A 22,701-nucleotide genomic window follows, 5' to 3' on the forward strand; every position below is an offset into this window, starting at 1 on the left:
GGTTAAACCCCCTTCTAGAAAGGACTGGGTATGGGGGCTGAGGGACCCTTCTCTTCTTTCAGCACACCCTTTGTCCCCAACACACCCTAGTCTTTTCAGCCCTGAACATTCCAGGGAAAACCGCCCCACATGGTTTAGATTCAGTTATTCCAAACTCATCAGCATCATGGTTTTGTAACACCCGCCTGATGCCCAAGAAGCACTTGCAAATTTCTTGTTTCTTTTTTCTCTTTATTAAAAAAAAAAGTTGGGGTCTTGAAACAACAATAGAGCATTTCAGAGGCACAAAATTTTGCAGAAGAGAAGCTGGTGGTCTGGCCAGGCGAGGAAGGGCTGTAGCTGTCCTCAGGGAAGTGAAGGGAATGTGGGGATGAGGGTGAGCCTTGGAGGGGTGGTAGCAGCATCAAGAGATTGAGCCAGATAGAGGGAAGCCTAAGGGCAGGTACTTTCTTGGAGTCGGGGAATGCTACTTCATCACCTGGAGCCTCTCTTCCAGCCTGTGGATACCCCATTCCCCAGGCTACCCTGGGCCCCTTGGACCTCAGACTCTCAGTGCTCCTAGCTCCTGGACCTTGAGTTCAGGCCAGCCAGTAATGCCAAGGAAAATTGGAAACTCCCCTTCCTGGGGACTCAGGGAGGCTGATGAGGAGGTACATCATGATGTACCATGATGGTGAAATGACAGGTAGTGAGGACAAACCTGCTACTGAGCTAAGTCTAACCTGAGACTCCCCAATGTTCTGGCGTGTGGGGGTGTCACAGTGAAATGCAAGTGCTCAGGGTTCAGTGGTGGTGTGAGGGAGTGGGGGGAACTTCCCTTGCTCCGGACCCTTCCCTTGCTCCTTCCTTCATCACCTCCCCAAAGGCAGTGACAGAGCAGTGACAGGGCTTGGCAGGCAGCGTCCAGGAGTGCAGACTCTGCGGCCACAGGAAGGCACAGGGCTGGCTGTCCAGCCAGAGGCCCCATCGTGCTCCTGCACGGCCAGCTGGGGAAAGTGTCAAGACAGGGTATCAGGAGCCCCCAGAGCCTCTTGATGGGGGGTGTTCCTACGTGATTCGGTGACCGGGGGCTGTGGAGGTGGCCTCCAGGGATTGGCCTGCCCACGGGGCACTCGCAGACCCGGGTTCTGGGGTCTCCTCTGGAGCAGAAGCAGGGCTGGCAGGACTCACAGAGCCTGCTTGAACCCAGAGCCTGGGCCCGCTTTTGGAAACCCCTTCCCTTCTCTGCCAACAGGGCGGGGTGGGGGAAGGTGGGGTCAAGACAGCGAGAGGAAAAGGCCTAGAGAAATGTTTGCTTTCTTTAAGAAGTAGAGAGAGCAGCCGGGGAGCCAGGCACAGAAGGGTCATCTCTCAAAGTGTGCATGTGTGTGCATGCGTGCGTGTGTGCGTGTGTGTGCGTGTGTGACAGAGAGAGAGCAGGACACAGGCAAGAACAGGAAGGAAAGCACGAGGAAAGGAAAAGAAAAGCAGGTGAAAGGGAAAAGTGAGAGAAGGGAAAGGACGAGAGGGAAGGGGGGAGGAGAGACAGAAGGAAGAGCAGGAATAAGGGAGAGAGCAGGAAAGGCAGAGGGCACCGGGGAGGACGGGAAGGGTGGGGAGAGAGGGTACAGGCCCAGGGACCGAGCCGGAGAGGGCGGGCGGGGGCTGGAGGCGCTGGTGGGGGGGCGGCGGCGTGTCTGCGGGGGTGGGGGGTGGCTACAGGCAGCGGGCGGGGGTGCAGGTGCTCCTCAGGCCGCAGGCGGGCGGGGCCTCACGTCCAGCGTGCGGTCCAGCTTCCTGTCCTTGCGCGGGCGCCGGTCTCTCCGGCCCTTCTTCTGGCTGGGGTTCTTCTCTGCATCTAGAGCACAGGGCGTTGTTTCTGAGGCCAGGTGGGCCCTGGAGAGGCCCCTCCATCCTGAGAGATGAGGGGGTGTCCCCCACACCCCCGCAGGGGGCTCAGAACCGCATTTGGGGGCTGACCTTACAGTCACTCCTTTTTGGAGTTTGGACTGCAGGGTAACTTACCCCAAATGGAACATCGCCCCCAGTTCCTTAGCAGTTGAGGAGGAGCGCTGACTGGCTGAGACCCACACGCCCCCCATGCTGGGCATCTGGCATGGCCAGGCCCGGAGGTTCACACCACGGGGTTGGGGGGAGTAGTAGGACTTAGGGTGGCCTCCATGGGGGTGCCCGAGACCCTCCCACTGGCACTTACTTCCCAGTCTACAAGGCTTTACATGGGAGACTCAACACCTTTTACCCGGGTCCCTGCACAAACTTCCCTGATCAGCTTCTGGCCCCAGCTCTGGCCCTCAGACAAGGACAGTAGCATTTTGCTGGTGCTCCTGCATGCCAGGTGCATCCCAAGGGCTCTATGGATGTTAACCTCAGGACCGCTGTGGGGGCAGGCACAGCCCCACTGCCCCCATATGACAGTTCTTATGTGGGGTTGGTGTGCAAACGCCAGACTTAACTGAAAACCCCTTGACCTTGTGCCTCCACCCCCAACTCCACCCTTGGGCCTGGGATGAGTTTCTAACATAAACATCTGATTTGTCCCATTTCTCAGATAAAGTGACTAAGGCCCAGCAGGGCCTTGACTTGTCTGGTGGCATAGTCTGGGCTGGGCTTCTTGATGTCACTTTCGAGTGGCTCCTGGCTCACATGGAGGAAAAGACCAGGACTTCTCCCTGGCCTTCCCCCCTCCTCTTACCCCTCAGGGGGGATTCTGAGTCATCCCCTTAGACCCAGTTCTGCCCAGTTTTGGGCCTCACTTCTGGGCCTCCCTTCACCCACTCCTGAACCTCAGGGGTTGATTAGGCCAGGTTCCCACTCTAAACTGCAGGGGTGTTTCATCTGAGGAGACATGAGCATCTGGGTGATGAAGTGTGGGTGCCCCCATCCCTTCCTTATGCCTGCTGATATTGGCCCACCTCCCCTCCCATCTACCCACCAATCCACTCCTCAACAATGTGAACTGAGCACCTACTGTGTGCCAGGCTCTTTTCTAGGCCCTGGAGAAACAGGCAAAGAGTTGGTCCTCATTGGAGATCACATTCTAGTAAGGAAGACAGACACCAAACAGCTAACACAAGAAGGTGCGCCATCATTTTGGGAAGATGTAAGTGCTATGACACCAGACGTTGGAAAGTGACTCTTGGTAGGGGCCGTCGTGGAAGGCCTCTCCGAGAACTTTGAGCTGAGACCTGGAGGATGCAAGTAGCTCACAGTAGGCTTGTCTGGAGATCAAAAGGGATCATATTTACAGAGCACTGACCACAGGGCCCAGATCACAGTAGGTGCTGTGTATGAATGTTTGCTGCTGCTGCTGCTGTTGTATATTATTATTATTATCTGTGGGAAAGGCTTTCCTCTCTCCAGGCCTCCACTGCCAATCACCACCAGCTCTCAGGTGCCATGAGAGGTGTGGCCAAAGTGACAAGTGTTATAGAGAACTTCCTATGTCTGTGTGTGTGGGTGCTTCCCTGGGTCTGGGGTCCTGTCTCAACCTCACCCTCTGTCCTCAGCTGCCCAGCATGACTCCTAGAAGACCCATCTCTGCTTTGCACTCATACCCCAGACACTACACGTGCTTCTGAAACCAGGCATGGGTTCGAGTCCTGGTTCCACCACATCCCAGCTGTGTGGCCCAGGTGACCTGGCTCCAGGCACCTTACACTTAAGCATGACTTTCGTTCCCTCTTTGCACACAGACCTACGTTTCAATTCCAGGTCCGGGCTTTCCTAGCTGCGTGAGCCTGGGGCAAGTGACTCAACCTGTGGCCTCTACCTACTCAACTGTAAAATGGGAATGGTAACAATACCACAGTATTGTGCCATTGTGCAGATTAAGTGACTTGAATGTGGAGGATGAGCTCCCTGCCCAGCACATAGTAGATACATAGTTAATGATGGCTAATTCCACATGATTGCTACTCAGCATTCACGTTTTACCTACCACACTCTGCAGCCTCTCTCAATTTTAAGTCAATGGCTTTTTAACAGGCCTCATGGGTATTTTGTAACTCTGTGTGCTGATCTGGGTTGTTACAAGGAGGGGGACCCCAGCAGTGCTCAGTGGACAGGGTCCAGGGACAGCCCGTGGGTCAGCTCTCCACAAAGAACTCTGGTTCCACTCAGTTCTTGCACCTCTGCCCCCTGTGGCCCCAGGCACACAACTGGAGACTGCACCTTTAGAGCCAAGCTCCATCTCGCCTGTGAAGGTTATGTGTGCTTTTGAACAGTCACCTTAGTCCCTGAACATCCCCAGGCTGCCAGCGTGGTGCCAGTCAAGAGATCTGACGGCTTGCTTGGGCTTTACTACGAGTGGGTCCCCTCTTGGGAGGTCGCGTCTCTGCAGCCCTGACCATAGCTCTCACTTTTGCCCTGACTCCGCTAAGTGCTCACCGAGGGTGTGGAGCCCAAGTGCTGCCATGTGGGGCAATTTCTCTTCTTTCTCTTTTATGTGACAGGGCACTCTACTGATTTTTTTTTAATGACCTGTGCAAGGAGATCACATTATCCATGAACTTTGGAGTTGTAAAAAGGGCGCTCCAAAACCTTGTTATTAAAAGGGAGGCAGTCAGTCCGAAAGGGCAGATAAGTCCTGATGAATGCAGGCACACATCCCTCATGTAAGTGGGACTGACCCGGGCAAGGAAGACTGCTTTTGAAGGACACCAGGGAGGGCGGTACTTTATCCACGGGAAGGCATGGCTGATCTTGGGCTTGCAGGCGGCCTTATGGGTGCTATATGGGCAGGCCGTGTCCCCAGCCACGTCCCCCATGGGCCCTGCCTGCCCCAGCCTCAAATGCCGGCCCAGTGCTTACCTGCTGGGCATGGCCTCTGGATGGGACACTTCCTTGACTCGGACAGCACCTGGCAGGTTGGTGCCTCCTCCCGCCCAGCCCTGCCGGTCTCCCGCACTCGCACTCGGGTCTCCAGGCCCCAGGCAGAACCACAGGTCTTTCCGTTATGCATGCAGGGGCTCCAGCTGCCCCAGGGGCCCAGCTCACATTCTTCTGTTGGGTGGAGAGAGACAGACAGATCAAGTCAGCAGGCAAGGAGTGTCCTTCAGATCCAAGGGCAGGGTCTGAGGGGTCCTGGTCCTTGAAGACACCATCTCTGCATACAGGGCGGGGGTGGGTGTGTGTGTGTGTGTGAGGGTTTGTAAGCTCTCACAAGGAGCAGAGAGAGAGGAGACACTTAACTATCTATTTATGAGGACCTGGGATGGGTGCCATACTAAAGCATGCCTGGGTCAGAAGCAGGAGTGACCGTTGGCTTTAGAGGGGGAGGCTTCCCTGAGGAGGTGTCAGAGGAGCTAAAGGGAGAGGAGGTGATCCGGGGGGCCCCGAAGGAAGCACATTGCAGGCAGTGGTGCACTGGCAGCCCCAAGGATCTGCAAACCGTGTCTGAGGAAGGACAGCTAGAGTGGGGGCTGGGGAAGGCTGGGAGGAGGGGCAGGCCTGGAGGCCAGAAGGTCTGAGGGGAGGCCCTCAGGGCTACGACATCACTTTGACCTTGATCATGTGCCTCTGATGCGCTGTGCAAGGCAGAAGCTATACAGTGCTATTGTGAGGAACAATGAGGTCACAGGATAAGAAAGTTCCTCAATAAGAAACAACTTTAAAATACAGATCAATATATATGTTCTTTCACATTGGATTATTTTAAGAGTCCCTGAGAGGTAGGCAAAGAACAGGGCAGCTATTATTAATACCCCATTTTGCAGACGAGGCCACTGAGGCCTAGAGCAGGCAAGGGGCCTGCTAAGGGAACAGAAAAAGGGCTCACCATCAGAGCACTGCAAGTGTTTAAGGCCCAACTGGATCCAGAAACTGGGTCTCCAGACCTGAGAACAATGGTCCTTCTGCTAGATGTGTTCATTTGACAAGCAGGGACTGAGGACCTACTGTGAACCTCGTGCTGTGCTGGGTGCTGAGTGGCAACTGGGACAAGACAGACCTGGCTTTGACTCCCAGAGTTTGCCCATAGAAACGTCAGGACAGAGTGGGGAAGGTACTTGTGCAGTAATGGGGGAAGCACAGGCAACGGCCGGAGCCTAGAAGAGGCATGGGTCCCAGGGTCCTGAGGAACCTGGAAGGCTTCCTGACCTGAAGCTTGAAGTAGGGGTGGGGAGATTAGCCAAGCTCAGGGAGGGGCAAAAAGGAGGCATGAAGAGGATTTGAACCCAGGTCTGTCTTACTCCAAAATCAGTGCTCTTCTTGTGGACTCTGCTGTCTCCCTTGCTAATAACAATGAAGCTGACGTTGTAGTGATAGTGATCATAATAACGGTGCTTATGATGGCTCTAGGGAATTGAAGGGTCCCTGTGTATACCTGATGTCACCGGTTGGGCCTCCCAGCACCACATGACACTCTCCTGTGGTTCTTCTGGGTCTCCTGACACCCCTCTCCAGCCCCCGAAGGGAAGGAGGCAGGTGAGAAAGCCCCCACTCACCCTGGCACTCCCGTGTGCTGGGCTGGGCCGCAGTGCCCAGCGGGCAGGTGGGCAGACACTTCCCCTTATACAGGTAAAACCGCCTCTTGCACTGGATGCAGAAGTCCTGGCTGAAGCAGCTCTCGCACGTGGCCCCACATTCTGCAATAGAGCCAGGGCCACCCCTGGTGAGGGCAGCTGCCCAGAAGGGGGCCCTCTGGGCCTGCCTGAGGTGAGAGGGCCTTTGAGCAGCCCAGGCTCTGAAAGCTGGGGTCAGGATTGAGTCTCCTCTGAAGCCCAAACTTCTGTAGGAACTGCATTCAAGAACTCCCTTCCTCATCTGAACAGAGGCTCATTGGGGGCAGGTAACATGTCCAAGGTAATGTGGTTATTTGAATTTAAAGTCCAAGACTCTCTTTCTCATTTGAGCCAAGGCTCAGAGAGGGCAAGTGACTTGTCTAAAGTCAAATAGCAAATCTGGGCTGTGAGTGAGGACTTTCTGCTGCATTTCCATCAAAGCTCAAAGATGGTCATGCTTTGTCCCAGGTCACAATGAAAATTAGAGTTAGGAGTTGGGACTCCTATTCCCATGTGAGCTAGGCCCAGAGAGGGTGAGTAACATGCCCAAGGCCACACAGCAAACTAGGGTAGAGAGACGTGAAGGTTTCCTGCCCTATTAGTGCTGAGACCAGACAGGGCACTGACTGGCTTAGGACTTCTGAGCCAGCCTAAAAGCAAGCAAGGATCTGAGTCGGGGCTCAGGTACACAGCACTTCCCCTGTGGCCGTGTTGGGGTGAGAGGTGGGATGTGGGCCAGAGGTCTCAGGAGCCTGGCACAAGCACAGGACAAGGGAGGAGCCACGTACTTTTGCACCTGTTGACCTCCTGGCCGCGGACGCCGAAGTAGCCAGGGGGACAGTCATGCACACACTTGCCGTACTGGCGGATACCTTCCCGGCGGATGAATAGGAAGAGCCTCTGCTGGCAGGTGGAACAGCCATTTTCTTCTGAGCAGATGACACAGCCTGTGCAGTTGCCACCCAGACCAGTGCCCACTGCCAGCCAGACCAGGGCGGAAGGTGGAGGGATAGGGGAGAGAGAGAGAGCCAAACCATATATGTGAGTGGCTTAGACTGTCTCCTGTGGCACATCAACTGAACACGTGGCCACCCAGACAAACGACTACATTTCCCATACAACTAGATATGGTCATGTGACCCCAACTTGGCCAAAGGGGTGTAAGCTAGAGCAACGTGTGTGACTTCCAAAAAGCTGCCTTAAAGGCCAGGGGCATGCCCTTTGTCATCCCCTCATCCTTCCTGTTGTGTGGAATGTGAACACGATGGCTGGAACACAAGCAGCTACTTTGGATCATGAAGTGGGAAGTATGTGTTGAGGATGGTAGAGAAATAAGAAAAAAGCCCGGGTCCCTGAGGAAGGGAAAACCTGCTAATCCAGCCCTGAGCTGTCTATGTAAACTTACAGGAGAGAGAAGTCACTGTCTGTTTTGTTTAAACCGTTATTTGGAGTTCTCTATAACTTACAAACTTAACCTTCAGGGGAAATAGTGTGTATTTTTCATTGTGGGGGGTGCACATGCATGTGGGGTAGGGGAGGCCCTTGTCCTCCTGCTGTGTTTCTGAACAAGACTCCTCTGTTCCTTCCTGTCACTGTCATCAAGTGCTCCCAGTATCAAGCATAGCGAGTTGAGAGAAGGAAACTTTTATTGCCCCAGAGTCAGCAACCGGGACCCAAAGCTTGGAAGAGGGAGGCAGAGAATATTCTAGAAAGAGAGCCTCTCCAAGGCTCATAGAGGGTCACTGCTCTCTTGACCATTACCTGATTAAGCTGACCACCCAGAGAGAGGGGCTCATGGGTGTTCAGAGTTGTCAGCCTGGGGACGGGGTGGGTGGCTGTGGCTTTCCCTCTGTTCCCAACCCCCAAAACCAAGTAAAAAGAGAGGCAGGGATGCCCCACATAGAGACAAGGTACCTGCAAAAAGAGGTGACCAGCTTCTCATGTCCCAGTTGGACAGATATTCACTTGTGTTCAGCACTGCTGACCTGCCTCTCTGAGCAGAGACAAGAGGCCAGGAGAGAGAAGGGCAGAGTTGAGAGGAGAGGCAGCCATGGGCTGCTCGGTGTCGAGGGCCCCTCCGGAAGCAGCCGGGCTTCAGTGCTAACGCTGCTGCCTCCCCCAAGCAGACTGCTTGCTGGCAAGTGTCCCAGCAAGAGGCAGCGGGGGAAACCATGACAGGTAGGAGCTGGGGAGAGTCAGAAAGTGACTGGGTGTCATGAAGGACCAAGCAGTGTCTTAGAGGCAACTAGAGGACACGTTAAACCATTCCACATTTACACTCCAGAAAGATCAGACTGTTTAATAAACACAGTTGCACACCCTGGCTCTCCTGAGCCCATGGCCACCCAGCATAGGACATTCTTGACTCTCCAGCTCTGTGCCACCACCACCCCTTCTATTGGTGCCTCATCTGTTATTTATTTATTTATTTATTTATTAAAGATTTTATTTATTCATTCATGAGAGACAGAAAGAGAGAGAGAGAGAGGCAGAGACACAGAGGGAGAAGCAGGCTCCATACAGGGAGCCAGATGTGGGACTTGGTCCTGGGTCTCCAGGGTCACACCCTGGGCCGAAGGTGGTGCTAAACCACTGAGCCACCAGGGATGCCCCTCATCTGCCTCTTAAAGGAAATTCCCTGTTGTGTGAGGACCTGGGAAGGGCAAATCCTGGTACACCCCCCACACACCCAGAGCAGAAACCAAGGAGGTCCAGCCCTTCTTCAAGCTGGTGATGACTGGGCATTGACCAACCCAGATACTCATTCCTGAGTCCTAGGAGTTAGAAAAAAAAGCAAGGGGGCTATGTGAGGATGAGGGTCACTGTGAGGTCTTTCCAGACCAACCTGGAGCCTTTTCTCCCTCTTCTCCCTCCTGCTCTGGGATGGGTACCACCCTGTCTCCAAGCTTAATCTCCAGCTGCCTGGATCCTGTGAGGACCCCCACATCCTGCTGATAACTCCCACTGCTGTTGCTTACAACTGAGAACCCTGACTGATCCAGCGGGCTTACTAATTGCCCCTGCGAAGAGGAACAGCCACAGAAGAGCAGAGTAAAGGTTTGTGTGTTTCCAAAGCTGTAGCTCCGCAGGGACCTGAGAGCAGAGAGAAAGTATGATGTCACAAGAGGGATCCCCAGAGCCAGAGAGAGAAGATTGCTGAGAAGCAAACAGAGCCCAGACCTCCCACCCAATGGGAAACAGATTGAATTGTGATAGCACAGAGGGCTGGCAAGGATGAGAGGAAACTATTCCTTCTGATAGGAGTGTAAATAATCCCTGGAGAAAAATCCAGCAGCTTCTAGTAAGTCTGAGGATGTGCCTTTTCTGAATACAGCAATTTGGCTTGTGGTCTAAACCCTAGAGCAGCGCTTCTCAAACTCTTGCATCAGCCTCTTCTACAGGTCTTGTTACAACACACAACGCTGGGTTCCACCCTGAGCGCCTGCATGTCCCACTGAGTAGATCTGAGGCTGAGCCTCAGAATTTGCATTTCCAACAGGTTCCATGAGGCTGATGCTGCTGACCCACAACCAGGCTCTCAGAACCACCAGTGCAGAGAAACTCTTGTGTCTGTGCCCAAAGATGTTCGCTGCAGCATCATTTGCTAGCAAACAAGTGCAAAAACCTGTCCATCAAAAGAAGAGATAAGCACACTGAGTGTAGCCCCATACCTCAGCCATATACCACATATATGACCCATGATACGTGACTGATGTGGAGTTGGGGTTGTCATCATGGACATATCTCAAACACAACACTGAGAGTGAGAAAGCAAATTGCACAATGAATCATAGAGGAAGAAGCCATTTATAAAGTTCAAAACCCTGCAAAACTATACTTTGGGACATGCATGATACTTGTTTGTATTAAGAGTAAAAGACATAAGGGACTGATAAACACTGAATTCAGGATGTGGCTCCTCCAGGGCAAGAAGTACAAAAAGGGATTCAGGAAGAAGGTTGGAACGCTCCTCTTGAATCTGTAATAGGGCATTTCTTAAAATCTGAAGCAAGTATTAAAATGGCAAGATTTGCTACAAGCGGTTGGCAAGTATGCAGATGTTCATTGTATTTTTTATTCTTGACTATAGGCTTGAAATACTTTACAATAAAAATATATTTTAAAAAATGTTTAGCCTCAATTGTGTGTGTGGGTTGGGGGAGGCAGAGGGAAGAGGGAGGCAACTATCTTCTACTCCTACCCCTCCCAGCTTCCTTTCCCAGGTCCTGACCCATCCTCAAGCTGAGGGCTTGGGCAGGAGAAGGTGACAGAAGTTCTGAGAGCCGTGGAGACCCACAGCCATGAGCCATGAGTATCCCCCCAGGTCCATTCTCTTCTCAGTAATGGAACCTCTATGTGTAGCCCAAGGCTTGCCTCCCAAGAATAAAGACTACATTTCCCAGCCTCCTTTGCCTAAGTTTTGACCAGTAGGCTTCAAGTGGGAGTGTCCTGTGCCACACTCAGGGAATGATCTTTGTGGAAGGGCAGCTCTATTCTCCTCCCCTTCCTCCTCTGCCTGCAGGGTTGTGGACTTGGAGGCCCAAACCTGGGAGGACGCAGGGGGCAGAGGGACCTGGCAGTGAGGCCGTGGCTTGGCCATGCTAACCCAGAGCTGTCTACTGCAGACTCCTGTAGAGGTGAGGGAGGAATAATAATGATAATAATAATAATGACTGATACTGTGGGGTCTTCAGCTCGCAGGTAGGCACCGAGTGACATCAGTAGAGGAGACCAGGGTACCTCTTCTCAGTGCCTTGTCCTATGTAATCCTGCTGCACGTGAGATGCTGCCCCACAACAGAGGGCAAAGGGACCCTCAGCTGGCTTGAGGTGATCTCAGCCCCCTGGAGGAATAGGAGGTCAAAGTAGAAATTACGTTCAGTTACAGAAAAACAAAATAGTATTTCCTGCAAACAGTGTGTGGACAGAGAGACTCATACCCGATATGGGTGTCCTTGCCCACTTTGCAGCCGAGGAGACAGGCTCAAGGAGGTGAGATGCACTCCCAGGGTCCATCAGCCAACCCCCACAGCCCTTGTGGAGCATTTGTTCAGGGCTCCTCCGTGTCAGGCAGAGCCTGGGGCTGAGGGGGGATGCGCCACACATGGCCCCTGCCATCATGGGACCTCACAGCTGGTGGGAGGGCTGAAGCCCACAGGAGTGGCTCTCTGGTCATGCAGACGGGACAAAGCAAACTCTTTCTAACGGGTCTCTGGGAAGAGCTTAGGAATCACCCAGCCTGACCCCTGCGGTTGCACTGGGGGTCCTGGGGCCAGAAGGGGTAGAGCCTTCCCCAAGGTGAGTCCGTCAAACAGCAACTAGAGCTACAGCACTATTTGTAGAGTGATATTTCAACATGCTGAAGACAGAAGATCCTGACAAGGACCCTCCCCTGACCTTGGGTGGTGTCAGTGTGTGTGTGTGTGTGTGTGTGTGTGTGTGTGTGTGTGTGTGTGTGTGTGTATACACATGGGTGTGCATGCAGGGATAGATCTCAACTGGCTTCTTTCAAACCCAGGTCTTTGCCAAGGTAGCTTTGCCTCCTGCTGCGTTCTTGGTCCTGGTGGCGGGCTAGGGTGCCCTCTAGTGCCACTATGTTGTAATGGCACTTCTGGCTTTTAATTCTGATGGCCTCCGGCTTTTCATCACATCGCTGTAACTTGTTGGAAAGAGCTATGCTATTTCTCTCCTCCTCAAGGTCACGGGTGCAGAGACTTGAATGATAATTTTGTGAATAATAAGTGATGACAACTAGAGTTTGTACAATGCTGCGTTAGAAAGATCCAAACAAGATAGTTCTTAAACTTGACTGTGTGTTAAAATTCCCCAGAGAGGCTTGTAAAGTATCTGATTCAGGCCCAGGAATGTGCATTATAATAAGTCCAAAATAAATGTAATGTGTTTTGGATGTATCTTCCCTGCTCACAATATCTCCTTTCCTTGAGAACCAGACCTGGCAACCGTGCTTGAATTGCACGACCCTGTCCCCTGCCAATAGTGGACAGATTGAACGAGAATACTGATGGCTCTTCCTGGCTGGGCCAATTAGACCATCTCTCCTGAGAATTTTTTTAAAAGATTTTATTTATTTATTCATGAGAGACATAGAGAGAGAGAGAGAGAGGCAGAGACATAGGCAGAGGGAGAGGCAGGCTATCTGCGGGGAGCCTGATGTGGGACTCAATCCCAGGACCCCGGGATCATGACCTGAGCTGAAGGCAGATGCTCAACCACTGAGCCACCAGGTGCCCTTCTCTTGAGAATTTTGACTTTGGGGCAACAGACAACGGTCTGGGTTGGCCTCTTGATCTAAGGACATTTGCAGGAGGGCAGGGTAGTGCCCATGTATGAGCAGCTTTGGTAGGCACTAGCATCTGTGTCCCCTCTCTTTGCTAAAGAGCCACTTACACTGAGATTGTCCCCCTGGAAAGGGAGGAACAGTCCCACCAGGGAGGGCAAGGGCAGAGGGTGGAGTCTCTCCACCCAGATGCACTTAACCTGGGCTCGGGCAATCACCACACCAGGTCCTCTTGACTATAGCGGCTGTTCAGACATAGGCACACGTCTCAACAAGAGCCAGTCTTAAGATTTTAAGTGAGGGGTGGGAGTGGTTAATGTGTGTGTGTGTGTGTGTGTGTGTGTGTGTGCGCGCACGCGCACGCGCGCGCCCGCGTGCACACACACACATACGCATGCCCATGCACATGCATGCATTTTCTTTTCCATTCTATTTGGATTTGGGAAGACATAGACCAGAGCTGGTGGACACCACATGACAGGAGGGTGTTCCTGAGAATGGAGGCCACAAAGTAGCAGCAGGGCTAAGAGATTGTCCATGCACCTGGATTCAACCCTTGGAGGGTCCATAAATTCTCTTCTTTTTTCAAGCCACTTTGAGTCAGTGACCACTTTGGTCACTTGCAACCAAAGCCTCCTGATTAATACAGGAGAGAGAGAAGGAGAGAGGGAGAGAGGGAGGGATAAACATATGCAGAGAGAGTAAAGCAACCAGAAACCTCATGGGCCCCCAAAGATAGAGTTGCTGACCATCATCTAAGCCTGGGTTCCCTCAAAGCTAGGCTCACCCTGTAGCTCTGAAGAAAGTCACTTTTTCACTTGAGCCAGCTCTCCTCCTATCAACTTATAATCAAAACGACGTACATCACCAGATACGTGGAGCTCACCAGACCATGGTGGAGCTACTCTGCCTCAACAAGGCCAAGAGGCCTGGAGCACCAGCCACCCAGCTTGACTACCATGGCTCCCCAATGGGCCCTGGGCTTTAGGGAGCACACTGTGAAAGCCCCTGGATCCTTTTACACCTCAACTGGATCCTGGCCTTCATCACTGGCCTCTTCCAGCTCAGATGCACATTTCTAAATGAAAGCATTTGAATTCTACTTGCAACACCTTGGGTTTTTCGGGGGCATCAGAGAGAATGGCTCCCCATGTGATTTCCTTTATCAATTATCTCCTGTGATCACAATCATCCTCCCTCACTCTAAATACCAGGCCCCAAATGCACGGTCCTGATTTACTCCAGCAGTTGGGTGGGTTTGGAATGACATCTGAGTCACTTCATCTTTCCCCAAGAAAATGACAGTGGAATAGGTCACATCGGGTTTGGCAGTTTCCAAAGGGATACAGGCTTATAACAATTCTGAATGTGTCCGCTAGCCTGGGATTGAATGATCCATTCATTCATCCATCCATGCATCCAACCAATATTACTCTGTGTCAGGTTCAGTGTGAGGGGCTCTAAGGTTATGAGCTTTGGGGGTCAGCTGTGTGATCATGGACAAAGTGCTTTAGCTCTCTGTGCTCAGTTATTCTAGTGTAAAAGGGGGTGATAAGGCTTATCTTGTTGTAATTAAAGGAGACATTTCCTGAAAATCTCCTGGCTTTGAGCCCAGCACAAAGCAGGCCGTTGGTAAACTGTGGCTACTGTCATCATATATAAGCAATGACTTGTTCTGTGCTCTCAAAAATCTAAGGATGTATATTGTGGTGCAGGTGTTCCATCATTCATGGAGTGACCTTGGATAAGTACCCTCATCTCTGTGGGCCTCAGTTTCCGCATCTGAAAATCTGTGGCAGCAATTCCTACCCTCATGAGGCCTTGATATGATGGGAGCAAACAAACCAGCAAGTGCCCGGCACATAGTAGGTGCTTCTTTATAAATGTAAGTTCAGACTCCCTTCCTGTTCCCACTGTCACGGCCCACAGTGAGATGTAAGTCCACACTTGGACCTCCTCCCTTTCATAGGTGAGCAGAGACCAGAGATGTTGGTGGACAGCAGGGTCCAGGGAGATGGTCTTCAGGGCATACATGAGGAGGCAGCTTTGATCTTGGATGAAGGGCAGGTTTATCCTTTCTGTTGGGATCAGGGGATGACCTGTGTCTTCCAACAAGGGTTCCCAACCTCAGGGTGACCCACATCACAAAGCCAACCACAGGCACCTCATTGCAGTAGGAGTCAATGGCTCAATGTTTGCAAGTGATCTCCATATTTTTTCCATTTGGGAATTTCGAGTGGGTTCAGGATCATCTCTGCAATGTCGTGCCTCCCCCCACTCTTTCAGCCTGCAGAACTTTCCTGGAGGGGGTCAAAAGGCACAGGGTGACATCTAAGACCCTGCACATGACCTGTTCTCCCAGATAGGCTCATGTCCTCAGCAGCCCACAGCGAGTCAGTCACTGAAAAATCCTCAATACTCAAGAACTCCAGCCCATACTTTTTTTTTCCAGCCCCATACTTAAAACAGACAAACAACAAACAAAAAAACAACCCAAAACCAAACAAAAGAGCTTAATTTGGATAGATTGTTAACATTTTAAAAATCAGATTTCACATAAAAAGCTGGAATTTGGACAGCTCTGGAAAAAAATCAGAATATCTATCAACACGGGGCCTGCATTCCCATGACGCAATCATTGACTGAGGTTACATAGATGGGGCACAGGCTCACCAGCCTGCCCCACCACTCGTTTGAATTATTCCTGACACTGAGGGCAAAGGTCAGCTGCTCTGCATTCTCATCCTTGAGCCTCTGTGTATCTTGCACCCACTTCACTCACTGGTGTTAGAAGGCAATGTAGAGCGCGGGTTCTCAAATGCGGGCATGCATCAGATTCACCTTGGATTTGTTAAAACACAGATGGTTGGGTACCCCCTTGCCCCCCTGAACTGTTGATTTGGTGGGTCTGGGCAGGGCTTGAGAATGTGCACTGCTAACAGGTTCCCAGGTGCTGCTGGTCCAGTTCCTGGTACTGGGACCACACTTGAAGACTCGGGTAGGATTAAGAGCCAGACAGTATGGGTTCAAATCCCAGTTCTACCCCTTATCCTTGCTCATGTGACTTTAACCTCTCTGTGCTTCAGTTTTCCCACTGGTAAAACAAGTGTCATACGGGCTGAGCTTCCAGTGGATGTCATGAGGACTGGGCAGGCCTGATCCCAAGGCTCGGGATCCTTACCATCGCCACCTGCCATGCATCTTGGGTGTCTGTGATTCAGAACTTGCTTGGGCAATCAGTGCAGAATTTTAATTTCGATGTCAACATGCTGGGGAGTGGAGTTTCTTCCTAATTGGGGTGTGCCCAGGGAAGTGTGTCTTGCAGGAGAACATGGTGTGTCATGGTCGACTGAGGATTTAACACAGCTGTCTCGAAGGACCCCCTGGGGGTGAGAAGGACGGGGATGGAGAGAGACCGCTGCCCCTTGCCCTGAGTCCTGCCTGCTCTGTCCCTGGGAAGTTTCCAGAACCACTGTTGTGGGGCAGGGGTGGGGCATGCAGAGAGCGCTGGGCAATGCATCCACTGATCCTGGTCTGGCAGTGGAGACACATGTCACCGATGACCAAAGGAAATAACAACATCTGGTCTCCCGCCTGTCCACTCAGGCCACCACATATGGGAGGCAGTCGCTGCCCTAAAAGCTGGCTCAGAGGAGCCCCAAGGCACATCGCTGCCTGGGGGGCAGATTGCACCATCCCCAGCTAGGGATGGGCCCTGGAGATAACTCCCAGCCTGTAGTGTCCTATGGGGTGTGGGGCTAAAGGTCTCCAGGCCTGCCTCCCTGGCCTCTTCTCAGCACCCAGGGGGGAACCTAGAGAGCCTCACATTCAGCAAAATGTTGAGGTGGTCTTTCTTTTGGAGCCTGACAAACCACCATTTCCTGGCTGGGTGATGTTAGGCAAGCGGCCTCATTACTCTGAACCTCAGTCTCCTCTTCTGCAAAATGGGAACAATAGTAGCAACCAGCTCCCTCCCAGGCACGTGTCTGAATGACATGAGCTCATCCACGCAAAGTGCTTAGCACCCCTCATGATGATCAATGGGCACTATTTCATTACTTGGTTTCTGTGAGATGCATGGGAGGCGCCCTGAGGTGTTCCCTGGAGGGCCAGGGCCCAGTTTGGAGTGTTTTCCTTCAAGTTTCGATAGCTTTGCATCTTGTTTTCAGAGAGCTGCAGCTGTGGTGGAAGGGCCAGGCTCTCAGATTGCAAAGGAAGTTGATGATGTCCCGCTTCTGCCACTGAAGGATGAACCCCAGGAGGGCAGGGAAAAACCACAGCGCCCCACGGAGATGAGTCTGCACTTTGCTTGTCCTCATCCAAATTATCCTGGCAAATGTTACACCTCACTGCCTCATTCTTTTCCAGAGCTGCTCACCATCCCACATGGGGATGCTGCAAAATTTATTTAATTACTATTGTCATACCCACTTCAGAGACAAGGAAACGGGTTCAGGGCAGTGCTGCTGCTTGCTCAAGGGCATGTAGTAGGAGGTGTAGTGGACTGTCAGACCTGGGCAGGGTAACTGCAGGACCTGAAAACTTCATCTCCAGGCCACAGCACCTCCAGGGTGCCAGTGTACCTCATGCCTCCTTCAATCCTCCACACTGAGTAAAATGTCCCCCACTAGGGCTTGCTAAGTTCCCAGTGTCCTGCAAAGGCCACTGCCTCCTTCCATGTCCGTTTGACCTTGACTGAGACAGGAAGTTGGTCCCACTGCCCAGTTCAGGCCATCCCAGGACCGAACCCGCCTCTTCTGCACTGCTCATTCATTCTCCCCTGGGCCGTGCTCAGCCCCGGGGGCGTGGTGCAGGTTAGCACATGTGCCTTCAATCAGGGCAGCAAACACCTGTTCCTGTGGTTCTTCCTTCAGGTCCCTTGCAAACTCTCTTTAAGGGATTCTCTTGTTGCCCCCACCAGGGCTTGGAGAGAGAGGCGGAGAAGTGCCCTGCCCCACCTCCAGCCACTGCTTGGAATCCAGAAGGAATCCTTTACAGACACCAGCTTACATCCTCAGGGGGAGGCAGGGCCCGCTGGAAGATGGTGGGGAGCCAGGGTTCACACCCACATCGGTTCTTTCCCAGCCCTCGGTGATCCTCAGATTTCACTCCACGTAGAATCACCCAGGGCTGCTTATTAAAAGCAGAGGTGCCACCACCTTTCGATATATGGGGTGGGTTTAAAGTATATGGTGCTGTGCCCAGTACTGTATATGTATGAACACAGGCAATCCTCAAAAACCACTCTGTGGAGGTCAGCCAGGGCTTCCCAAACAGTAATGCTGCACAGAGTGCCCAGGGATCTTGGGTTCAAATGTAGATTTTGATGCTAAAGGTCTGGGGTGGGGTCTGAGAGTCTGCTTTTCTACAAAGCTCCCCAGGAGTGCTGATGATGCTGGTCCCTGACCTCGTTTTAAGAAGCAAGGCAGTTGGTGTTGTTATTACTGCTCGTTATAAAGGTGAGCATATTGGGGTGCAAAGCCCAACCACTGGAAGTCGGGGAGCTGAACAGAGTCCCCAGGCAGTACCTTGCCCTGTGATGGATGAGAGGCTGCGTAATATCTAGAAGGGGCAACCCAAGTCCTCTTATCACTCATCAGAGGGCTTTCCCAAGTGGCCCAAGTTGGGGACAGTCCCAAGTTCAGCAAGTCAGGAAGGGGAGGGGCTGGGTTTGTATGCGTCTGAGCGTGAGCATACTGCTGGGTCACTGGTGGGTGTGTGCTGGCAGGTGAAACCCACATCAAAAGGAGTCTAGTGCTCAGGGTTGAAGCATGAAGTCCTTGCTCTGTGTTGTCCCTGCCTAGCCCTCCTGCTAGATAGGGAGCTGGACACAGTTCAGAGCAGGCTGCTTGTGCCTGGCACCACCACCCTCTCTCCGCCCCCACCAAAACAAATCTTTGCTTCCCTAACCCTTAACGACCCACCCTGGCCCCAGCATGCATTCTGCTTCCCATTAACCACACATCAAGGGCATTCACACTTGTGTCCCTGGGGGGAGCCCACGGGTGCTGAGCACCCAGAATCCACAGTACTGACCCTCAGAAAATCATCATTTTCTGTTAAAAAAAAAAAAAAAAGATTGTTATTGGATCTCTCATTATTCAGCAAGTTACCCTGGGGGTAGGAGTAGCCAGTGGAGACTGGGAGCAGGGGGAGGGAGTCCAGGTGGCTTCTCTGGGACCCATTTCCCCAGAGCTCAGCTGCCTGTTTTCCATGAACACAGAATCATGAAGCTGTCCTGAGAGTCAAATTGTCAGAAAATCAAGCTGCCCAGGTAGCACTGTGACAATGCTGTCTTGTGTGTGGAAGTGTCACAATGTTGTCAAGTATGTGAAATCGTGTAAGGAATTGTCTCCCAATTGTCCTACATGTAAAACGGTCACAAAATTGTCAAGTAGATGCAGTGGCCACTCTTGAAAAAATATTGAGAAAAGAGTTCCCCCACCCGCACCCCGATTACAGGCACAGTTTTGCTATGTGAGCGGCTCCTGAACAAGTTGCGGAAGTCACTGTGCCTCAGCTTCTTCTGTATTTACCTCATCAGGATGTTTTGAGGATCAAATACATTCTGCTTAAAACAGTGCAGAGGAGGTGCTCAAGAAATCTTACTACCCTGCCCATGAATGGCATCTCCCTGCAGCAGGTGTGTTTCTGGCTTGCTTGTGGCTGTAACCCTAATACCTGGCAGAGTAGGTACCTGGTACACAGTCGGTGCTCAGTGAGGACTTGTTCGCTGAGAGTGGACCCAGACAGTTCTAGCTCCTTCCAGTTCTGGCTCTCTGTGGTTTGCTGTGTGACCCTGGGCAGGCCTCTTTCTTCTCTGATCCTCTCTACACCTATTTGGCTGCTGTAAGGTACCCTGAGACCTGCATATGAAGTACACGGCACTAATTCTAGCTGCTAATCCTCCTTCCCTCCCCTGAGGAGCTTGTGCTACTCCATTTGCTCTTTATTTGTGGAGGCCTCTCATGGCTCTGTGGGAGGCTAGAAAACTTCAGCTCTGGCTGAGAAGGAGGATGTTCGCAGCAGTTAGGACCCTGGTGAGACATGTCCAGCCAATCTGGAGACCCCCTGCCACATGCCACGGGGCGGGGGGGTGGTGATGGCCCGCTGCCTAAGCCAGGAGGCTCCCACAAGCCCTGGGGAGGATGTGAGTGCCAGTATTCCAGGGAAGGGAGGAGAGACTTTCTAAGAGGAATGGGAAAGTGTGGATTCTGAACGTTAATCTGAGAAAGGTACTGGGTTTGACAGCTCTACAAGCAACCTCCTCTACTTTGTCCTTTGAAGTCCTGTGACTGATGGGTGCAGGGCTATGAATCAGGACAGGGGTACCTGTCGCAGCTTGGACTCAGACTCCTTGTATGATCTTCGCAGAGTTCTTCATCGCCTCGTGCCTCAGTTTCCCCAGCAGAAAAACAAACGATTGGTCTTGATAAAGGGCTTTCAAAATATTTGCAGCCAAGGAAGCTTTCTGTTTCCCATAATGAGACGGAATGTGGGCACTGAGGTAATAAGGCAGGTAAGGAAGGAGCTGCTTTGGTTGATGGATGGGTGTGAGGGTGTGAGCCTGGATGGGTGTGAGGGTGAGGATCTTGAGCCCAGTCCTTCTGGTTCCCTTCGCTCAGTTCTGGAGGCAGCCCCTGAGGGCTGGGATCATCACTAAGGACCCTTCAAGCCCTGATGTCTCACAGTGCCAATGGCAGTAGGAGGGGTGGAAGAGCAGTTAGCAGCCCTGGCTGGAGATGGACAGCCTGGGTTCAAAAACCTCAACCTAACCTCTCTGAGCCTCAGTATCCCCATCTGTAAAATGGGGATACCAACTGTCTCCTATGTTGTTGTGAAGGCTCAGAGAGTTGGCATGTGACACGCTCAGAACAGGGTCTGGCAGATGGTAGATGCATGGCAGCAGGATATCTGTGAGTAGCGTGGAGCTTCTTCTACAAGGCCAGACTCTGTTGCAACAATCCTATGGAGTGTTATTATCTCCTCTCACAGACATAGAAGTTAAGGCACGGAGAAGGTAAGTAAGTTGCCCAGGATCACACAACTGAGAAGTGGCAAGCTGAAATTTAAAGCCAGGTCGTCCTAATAAGCAGTGGTTTTTATTAAGTATTAGGGAGAAGCTAGCCCTCAGAACTGGCTCAATATAGACACTCTCCTCAGCTTATAAGATGAAGCCCAAGGAAGCTCTGGGTATATGATCAGCAGTCAGCACAGAGACATCCCAGGGCCCCACTGCCATTAAGCACCAGGGAAGGGGACCAGGTCTAAAAGTCGGGGCTGGTCCTCATGCCAGACCCTGTTCTGTTCATTCATTCATTCATCATGTCTCTGTTCCAGAGACAGCCCCAGCCCTCTCAGCCAGCACCCTGGGGACCAGGAGGTTTTGAGGGGTAGCAGAGTCGAGAATCTGGTTGGGCCTACAGGCATGAGAGGCGAAGCATCTCCATGAGCCTGATTCTGGGTTTGGCCTCTTCTCATAGGCTCCTTTCTCCTCTCAAATCCTGGCAGAATGGAGAGAGCTGCAGATGTGGACTCTTGTCCCAGACCTTCGGGCCCTAGGGCAAGATCCTCCCTGTCTCTGAGCCTCAGAATCTCTGTCAAAACCCATTGTGCATAAGGGTCCAATATTCACCTATCCACCCATTCATTGGGCAAATATTTCTTGAATACCTGCAATGTACCAGGCCCTATTCTAGACTTCGGGAACATAAGGGTAAACACAGGAAACAAAACACCCCCTCTCATTTGCTTTTATTTATTAGGCAAAGTTAGAAGACAAATCACAGACCTGTTGAAACATTTTAGAAGATGTACAATATTATTCTAGATTGGAAAGTAAATTTCCCAGGTTCTCTGTCTTTTCCATCCCTCCTCCCAGCGCCATGCACAGTGCTGGGAATGCTGGGTGCTCTGTAAATGCTGAATGAATGAATGAACAGGACTTAGCTTGCTGCTCCCAAACTGGTAGAAGCAGTCTCTGAGTCCTCCCCTCCCCTGCCACAATGTTCTTAAGAAAGATGCCTCATGAGTATGAAATTGAGGCCTGACACAGGCTCCAGGGCTTAGTGAGAGGGGGGCCAACTATCTTTGCACCCCCCTATCACCTCCCCTTCCATCACCTCCCCATCCTGGGTAAATGCATTTCTGAAGTGCATCCAAAAAAATTGTCCCACAGGGGCTGGGGCCAGGGCTGAGCACTCCCCATCTCCCTAAACCCATCTGGGGTGGTAAGAGAATCACTCATTGTTTAGAGGGCACCTGACGACCGTGGAAATGGCATTTCACCTACTGCTGGATACACATTCACTGACTCTCCCCATGCATATTGGGGAGGAGGGGAGAATGAGTGAGAGATGCAGAATGGGCCTGCGCAGACCTGGGGATAACCTGCACTGCCACCATTTCAGCCAATTCTCTGCCAAAGGTACTGAAGAAGGCAGTTGATCTTGATCCAAGCTCCAGATTCCCCACCCAAAGAGGCAAGAAGCTGTAGGGACACCAAGGGGTGGTGGCGATAGTAGGAAGATAGGAAGAAGTAGAGTCCATGCTCCTCCCGTGATAAGTCACACCCCCTGCCACAGTTATGACACCTGCGGGGTCCAGGAGCATGAAGGGAGGCATAGGCAAGTTTAGACCTGACACCCTGCCCTGCTGCTCACTGGGGTTGGGACCCCGAGTTTATTCAGTGCTGTGAGGCCACAACAGCACCAGAGAAGTAAGAGACCACTGTACCTGTCCCCATCCCTTTTTCTGCTCTCCAACACACAGGGAAGGGAAGGAGGAAGAGAGCATGACACATCTCTCCACAGTGCAGATAATGGAGTCAGGAGACAAGTCTGTACTGTGGAAGAAGAGACCCTGGAATTAGACCTATGTTTTTAAAATTTACCACTGGCGGCTA

The 22,701-nt window shown here is 52.1% G+C and overlaps 1 protein-coding gene across 1 annotated transcript in view; it reads right to left on the reverse strand.

Annotated features, from left to right (window-relative positions):
* Positions 1–1,704: 1,704 nt before the first annotated feature.
* Positions 1,705–22,701, reverse strand: part of RSPO4 (R-spondin 4) — a 35,494-nt gene continuing 14,497 nt past the window's right edge. The window contains exons 2-5 of the mRNA XM_055306375.1: positions 7,289–7,477; positions 6,444–6,584; positions 4,810–5,001; positions 1,705–1,837 (exon numbers count right to left, since the gene is read on the reverse strand). Coding sequence (XP_055162350.1) covers positions 1,728–1,837; positions 4,810–5,001; positions 6,444–6,584; positions 7,289–7,477 — 632 coding nt within the window. The 3' untranslated portion in view covers positions 1,705–1,727. The remainder of the gene's footprint in view (positions 1,838–4,809; positions 5,002–6,443; positions 6,585–7,288; positions 7,478–22,701) is intronic.

Source organism: Nyctereutes procyonoides, unplaced genomic scaffold (genome assembly GCF_905146905.1).
Source record: "Nyctereutes procyonoides isolate TBG_1078 unplaced genomic scaffold, NYPRO_anot_genome, whole genome shotgun sequence".
Classification (NCBI taxonomy): Eukaryota; Metazoa; Chordata; class Mammalia; order Carnivora; family Canidae; genus Nyctereutes; species Nyctereutes procyonoides.